The 7,815-nt window shown below is 38.5% G+C and overlaps 1 protein-coding gene across 1 annotated transcript; it reads left to right on the top strand.

The window, feature by feature from the left end:
• Positions 1,143-4,297, top strand: LOC104711051 (putative alpha-xylosidase 2). Its single transcript, XM_010427720.2, has 3 exons — positions 1,143-1,394; positions 1,467-2,140; positions 2,219-4,297. Exons 1-3 carry the CDS (start codon positions 1,171-1,173, stop codon positions 4,093-4,095), a joined length of 2,775 nt encoding a protein of 924 aa, XP_010426022.1. The 5' UTR covers positions 1,143-1,170; the 3' UTR covers positions 4,096-4,297.

The following is a 7,815-nucleotide window of genomic DNA, read 5'->3' as shown; positions in this document are numbered from 1 at the left end:
TTTTAGGTACTGCACTAAAGTTTAAAAGATTGATCACCATTTTTATGTATTATGGTTTACATAACATAAATTTGAAAGTTCATGGTTTAAATGACATACATTTACAAGTTCATGGTTTAAATAACATATATTTACAAGTTCATGGTTTAAATGGTCTGTATTTAAAAGTTCATGGTTTAAATGACACTTTTCGAATTAAAACTTCCATCAAAACGACGTCGTTTTGTTAGTAACGGAGTGATTAACGGCATAGTAACGTCTGTTTGTAGGTCAATTATCGGATTTAACGTCATGTCTTTTTTGGCCTGGTCAACGAAACTTCATGTTTAAAAAAGCTAGTCAACGAAAGTTGATGTTTTAAATGGCCAAAATTTGAAAGTTCATGATTTTAATGACATTTTTCCCAATCCAAATTTACATAAATATTTCCTCACGCTGGTAACATTATTCTACAAAATATTAACGTATATTTATGAGTCGGGTAATAAAACAGGTAATGAGACGGGTAACGAGACGTTCAAAAATTAAATTAGTATCTGATACTCGATCATTATTCATGGCTAATATAATTATTATACCCTTCACTCGATCCTAAAGCTGCGGGTACCTTTTTTCGGGACGGATACAAACCAAAAAACGGGTCCAATACGGGTATCGGTAGTAGTTTCCAGGCCTACCTATTAGTAGTTTAATATGAATCAAAATTCACCATATAGTACTATATTATATAACATGTAAATAAATGATACAATATAATCATAATATTAACAAATAACAAATTAAAAAAAAATTTCCCCTTGCTACCGGCGCGGATTATTATCTAGTTACTTATATACTATAACCATCGTCAACTTCGAAGACATTATCTTGGAAAAATAAACGTTTTCAGAACCATATATATATATGAAATTTTTCTTGGTGGCATATGAATTATTATCATATACATATACAATAAAAAAAAGAGAAATAAGTTTGTACTGTAATCAATTACAAGCCCCCTCAATTGAGTATGATATAATCATAATCACTTTTGAGTCATGTGGAATCAGACAATAGATTAGGTAAATTTTAACATCTTGTGATCAATTTTAACATCTTGTAAAGGTCTCTTTCTCCATCATTGCTTCTTAACACTTGCTAATTATTATCATCACACTACCTAACTTAACAATGGCCTCTCCTTTTTTAGCTCTAGCTTCTTCTCTTTCTCTTCTTCTTCTTGCTTTGTTCCTCTGCTTCTCAACTCTCCACTGTTCCAACTCCATCGGCAAAGGCTACCGTCTGATCTCAATCGAGAAGTATCCCGAAGATGACAGCTTCATTGGCTATCTCCAAGTCAAGCAGAGAAGCAAAATCTACGGCTCTGATATAACCACCCTTCGTCTCTTCATCAAGTACAGAGTTACCTCTGCTTCGTACCCCACAATACCAATCTATTTCTGACGGTTGGATTTTTTTTTTTCCAGACATGAAACAGATCATTGCCTTCGTGTTCACATCACAGACGCCAAGGAACAACGATGGGAAGTTCCGTACAATCTCCTCCGCCGGGAGAAGCCACCACCGGTGATCAGAATATCAAGAAAATCTCCAGTTACGGTACAGGAGATCTCCGGACCGGAGCTGATTTTGAGCTTCACCACAGATCCTTTCAGCTTCGCCGTGAGAAGAAGATCCAACGGCGAGACAATTTTCAACACTACTAGAAGCTCCGATGAGGACTTCGGAGAGATGGTCTTCAAGGACCAGTACCTCGAGATCTCAACTTCGTTACCTAAAGAAGCGTCGTTATACGGATTTGGTGAAAACTCACAAGCCAATGGAATCAAGCTTGTACCTAATGAGCCTTACACTCTCTTCGCTGAAGACGTCTCGGCGTTTAAACTCAACACCGATCTTTACGGGTCGCATCCGGTTTACATGGATTTGAGAAACGTTAGAGGTAAACCTTACGCACACTCTGTTCTGCTTCTCAACAGTAATGGTATGGATGTGTTTTACAGAGGTGATTCCTTGACCTACAAGGTAATCGGAGGTGTTTTCGATTTCTATTTCTTCGCCGGACCGTCGCCTCTCAACGTCGTTGATCAATACACTTCGTTAATCGGACGGCCAGCACCAATGCCGTACTGGTCTCTAGGTACTAATATCCCCAATTTTTGTTTCTATGTAGATTATGTGTTTTCTTACTAATCTTTAACCTAATTTTTTACTCTAGGATTTCATCAGTGTAGATGGGGTTACCGTAACGTATCAGTTGTTGAAGATGTTGTGGACAGTTATCGCAAGGGTAAGATCCCTCTTGATGTGATTTGGAACGATGCTGATTACATGGATGGTTACAAGGACTTCACATTGGATACTGTGAACTTCCCTCGTGCTAAGCTATTGGCTTTCTTGGATAGAATCCATAAGATGGGAATAAAGTATGTTGTGATTACTGATCCTGGTATTGGTGTTTACGCGAGCTACGGTGTATACCAAAGAGGCATGGCTAACGATGTGTTTATTAAATATGAAGGTAAGCCTTTCCTGGCTCAAGTGTGGCCTGGTCCGGTTTACTTCCCTGATTTCCTTAACCCTAAAACGGTTTCTTGGTGGGGTGATGAGATCCGACGTTTCCATGAATTAGTCCCCATTGATGGTTTATGGATAGACATGAACGAGGTCTCCAACTTCTGTTCTGGTTTGTGCACAATCCCTGAAGGGAAGCAATGCCCGAGTGGGGATGAACCTAGTGCGAGGTGTTGCTTAGACTGCAAGAATTTAACCAATACAAGGTGGGATGATCCACCTTACAAGATCAATGCTACTGGATACAAAGCTCCACTTGGATTCAAGACTATTGCCACAAGTGCTTATCACTACAATGGTGTTCGAGAGTACGACGCTCACAGCATCTATGGATTCTCTGAGACCATAGCGACCCACAAGGCCTTACTTGCTATCCAAGGCGGCAAACGTCCGTTCATATTATCTCGGTCCACTTTTGTTGGTTCAGGTAAGTATGCTGCTCACTGGACCGGAGATAACCAAGGAACATGGCAGAGCTTGCAAGTATCTATCTCGACGATGTTGAATTTTGGAATATTTGGAGTTCCCATGGTTGGTTCAGACATATGTGGATTCTTCCCTCCGACACAAGAAGAACTATGCAACCGTTGGAATCACGCTGATTACTACGCTCCAAGAAAAGAGCTTTACCAATGGGGAACAGTTGCAGAGTCAGCTCGTAACGCTCTTGGGATGAGATACAAACTTCTTCGTTTTCTCTACACTCTCAACTACGAAGCCCATATGACAGGGGCACCAATCGCTAGACCACTCTTCTTCTCTTTTCCTAGTTTCACCGAATGCTATGGTATGAGCAAACAGTTCTTGCTAGGAAGCAGCTTGATGATATCACCGGTTCTTGAACAAGGCAAAACCCAAGTGGTAGCATTGTTCCCACCAGGTTCTTGGTATCACATGTTTGACATGACTCAGGTCGTTGTTTCCAAGAACGGGAAGCGTGTGACTCTCTCAGCTCCCTTGAACGCTGTGAACGTGCATCTGTATCAGAACACGATATTACCGATGCAACAAGGTGGGTTGGTTTCTCAAGAAGTGAGAACAACACCGTTTAGTCTGGTCGTCACTTTTCCGGCAGGAGCGTTAGAGGGATATGCCACCGGGAAACTCTTTCTGGACGAGGATGAGCTTCCGGAGATGGAACTTGGAAACGGGCAGTCAACGAACGTTGACTTCTACGCATCCGTTGGAAATGAGAGTGTGAAGATATGGTCGCAAGTGAAAGAAGGTAAGTTTGCGTTGAGCGAAGGTTTAGTGATTGAGAAAGTGATTGTTTTGGGACTTCAAGGAACAGGGGAAGTTTCTGAAATACATATCAATGGGAACCCAATCTTGAACGAGACCAAGACGATTGAGGTTAGCTCCAAGGAGCAGAAGTATGTGGTGAGTTCGGAAGATGAAGGAGAGAGTAAGAGCTTCATGGTTGAGCTTAAGGGCCTTGAGATACTAGTGGGTAAGGACTTCAATATATCCTGGAAAATGGCTAGTACGTACTATCAATGGCGTCCATTAAACTACGAGTGAGAGTTAGTCAATTTATTAGTGAGGAAAATTGTTGGTGTTATGAAGATCGAGTTTTAGATGCTGCAGAGATATTTACTTGGAGATTAAGGGAGAGTTTGGAGATCATCAAAGTAGTAGTTGAAGCTTATGTTGTGTGAAGCTTGGATTGTAAAACTCAGTAAGAAAGGGAGAGATTGTTGATGTATTCTTAACTGAGTTTTACAACAAGAAGTAGTCGCTGCACTAGTTCAGAGTACTACAAGAAGTAGTTCAACAAAGCAGATAACATGGAGCTGAAATAAGGAAATCAACTAAGGCGATTAATATTCAAACCATGAAAGTTATGAAGACTAGAAGCTTGGAGAAGAGTCTAGAAGCATGAAGAGTTTCCTGTTTGGTAGAAAAGGAAACATGAAGAAGACTTTCCTATTCCATAAAAGAAAAGGAAATTTGCAAAGAGATTTGGCAATTCCTATTAGGATTATAATAGGAATTTAAGCTTGTATGGCCACGACCTATTGTGTATAAATAGGGGGCCTAAGCCTTTGTAGAGGTTAGCACAAAAGAGCAAGAGAATTCTTAGACATTAAGGTTATGTGGGTTCTTGTAGGAAAGCATAACGCTTAAGGGGACTAAGGGGTTTGTCTTGAGAGGTTCTTGGATTGTGTATAGATCCATGAACATGAGAGATTAGATAATTGATTGAGTGAAACTTGTAAGTTTACTAAACAGATTATCTAATAAAGAAGTTTTATTTTGAAGAACCCCTGTCTTAGTTTGTGTCTCAGTTTCCATACATATCGATAGCTCTTGCGTTTTCAATTGGTATCAGAGCGGCACTTGTGAGATTACATACAGGTGAGATCCTGTGGAGAAGATGGAGAGCTATCATGGACTTGAGTTTGGTTCAAGAGTAATATTAGGTGATGGAAACTACGGTTTTTGGAAATCAAAGATGAAGGCGGTTATAGGAGGCATTGATGTATATGCTTGGAAAGCCATATTGGAAAAGTGGGAAGAGCCAAAAATCAAGGATGAATCAGGAGTGGAAGTTGCTAAGCCAGAGAAGGACTGGACTAACGACGAATTGAAGAAATCAAAATATAATGCCAGAGCACTCTCTGCTATTCACAATAATGTTGGAAGAAACCAGTTTGAACTGATTCTAGGATGTGAAACAGCAAAAGAAGCATGGGATATCTTGCAAACTCACTTTGAAGGAACTACTAAGGTGAAAAAATTAAGGAAAGACATGTTAGCTTCAAGATTTGAAAATCTAAAGATGGAAAGCTATGAGTCAATATCTGATTTTAGTTCAAAGATAAGTTCTTTAGCTCAGGAAGCATTGACTCTTGGGAAAAAAATACAAAGACAAGAAATTGGTGAAGAAATTTCTAAGATGTCTTCCTACAAGATTCATGGCATACAAGACTGCCTTGAGTGTGTCTCATAACACAGAAAATCTTAGCTTTGGAGAAGTGGTTGGTATGCTTCAAGCTCATGAGATGGAACTGGAAGGTGAGAATAAACGAGACATTTTGCTCTTGAAAGAGAGAATCACGAAGTAGAAGAAGAAGATTCGATTGGTTTGCTGGCTCAGAAGTTTAGTAGAGTGTTGAAAGAAGCAGAACAGTAATTAGGTAAGAGGAGGTTCAGCTCGATCAAAAATAATCTAGAGAAAGGTGAAGCTGTCAAGAAGACGTACATGCAATGTCATGAGTGCAGAGGATATGGACACTATAAGAATAATTGTCCTACAATCAAAAGAAGAGAAATAAAATGTTTTATGTGCAAAGGTATTGGACACACTCAGCTAGAATGTGGTAATGATCAGAAACGTAGAAAAGAAAAGTCTAAACTGAGAGTTGAAGATGATTCAAAAGAAGATAATGATAATGGAATAGAACTAAATAAACTTGGTGCATTCTTGGACGTCGCTACATTTGTTGAAGGAGAGGAAGTTTCAGAATCTGAATCTGAAGGGGAACAGGTAGATGAATTTACAGAATGTTTCAAGGAGGTGCGTGAAACGCTGATTAAGATTGGAAAGGAAAATCAGACCTTAATAAAAGAGAAGCGTCGTCTTGATGCACTTGTCAAGTCATTGCAGATTGAATTGAGTGATACAAAGAAAATCAAACAAGAAAATGTAACATTAATGAAGGACAAGCATAATGTCTCTACAAGAACAGGAAAATCTAACAGAGGTTTGGGATATACTGGACAAGAAGGATCTCAAACAGCCTAAATCAAGTTTGTACCTGAAGGTGTTTCTCTACCAAATCTATACAAATCTGAAAGTAATACAACCAAACATATTGGTTGTTATTTTTGTGGGAAGAATGGGCACATAAAAGCATATTGCTACAGATTTAGAGAAAGAGTAAGTAGACTCAAAGATCAAGAAAAAATTTCATGGAACAGATTTCATAATCAAATATGGGTGAAGAAATCTGATCTGTATCAGATGGCATCAATGTGTAAGAGGAAGGAACATCAGATTATTGATGATGGGAGTTCACCTCATATGACAAAAACCTGGAGCAATCTACAAAGTGTTAAGAAAAGAGAAGGAACCATTGGAATCATTCTCAAGCAAAAGAAGAAACCTGAAACTGACTCTGAAACTGCAATAGAACGTGAATGTGTAAAAAATCCTAAGTCTGCATCAGAGAATGCAACTGCAACAGAGACTGTAGCTAGGACTGAAACTGTTATTGAACCAACAATTATAACAGAACCTGCAACAGAAGATTGCAGCAAGGTAGAGAGTGTCAACTACACAATGTTGTATAATAAATGGCTTAAACTAACTGAGGAGAATTCAGTGTTGACAAGGGAGAAACTCAAGTTAGAGGCTAAGGTTGCTGAAATACAAAAATATGCCATAGAGAAAGAAGAAGAAGCATTACAAGCTAGAATACAACTTGAAGAAACTCAAAAGAATTTGAGAATGCTTAATAATGGCACAAAACAGTTGGATCATATTCTGAACATTGGCAAAACTGATCGATATGGTCTTGGATTTAAAGGAAATCTTTCAAAATCATATCCAATGTTTGTCTCTGCAAGTTATTAGAGAGAGCTACATCCATGGGGGAGAAGAAATAAGAAGAGAATATATGGTCTGCATTATCAAAGCCAAAGCCCAGAAAATAAAAAAAATAAAAGATTGTAAAATTCAGTGAGACAGAGAAAAATTTGCTTTTTCATGATCTTCATGATGTGGTTATCTCTTCTTCGTTTTCTTTGGCTGCAAATTTCGGATCTTACGTCTGGAAAATGTTCTAGAATCTTGAGAGCAAGATCTTTTCAGTGATATAAAGAACGTTGTTGGATTCATTATAGTTTGATAGAAAATCTCTTCTGAAGTTGGATGCTCACAGGATTGTCTTACTCTGGATCTGTCATAGGAATCTTGCCATATCTTTTAAACCGTAACTGAAAATTATGATCTGTTTCTTTCTATGGATTCATATGAAGGTAGTTGGTTTATCAACCAAGTTTCATAATTTTCTGGGTTGGTTTACTACTCCGCTTATTTTCTGTTTCAAGACAGATAAGTAAGAGTTGTTACAAGAGTTCTTTAATATTGGAAAGGGAAACAATGAGTGTGTCAACCTGTGAAGATGTTTTTAACTTATGTGTGCTCACAAGCAGGGGGAGAAGAAGATGGTGTTTGATCTTCAGTTCGTTGTTGGAATTATATTGTGCTTGAGAGACACACAAAGTTAAAAAGGG

The sequence above is a fragment of the Camelina sativa genome, chromosome 9 (genome assembly GCF_000633955.1).
Source record: "Camelina sativa cultivar DH55 chromosome 9, Cs, whole genome shotgun sequence".
NCBI lineage: Eukaryota > Viridiplantae > Streptophyta > Magnoliopsida > Brassicales > Brassicaceae > Camelina > Camelina sativa.
The sequence above is the reverse complement of the archived record's forward strand: the minus strand, read 5'-3'. Positions and strand labels throughout refer to the sequence as shown.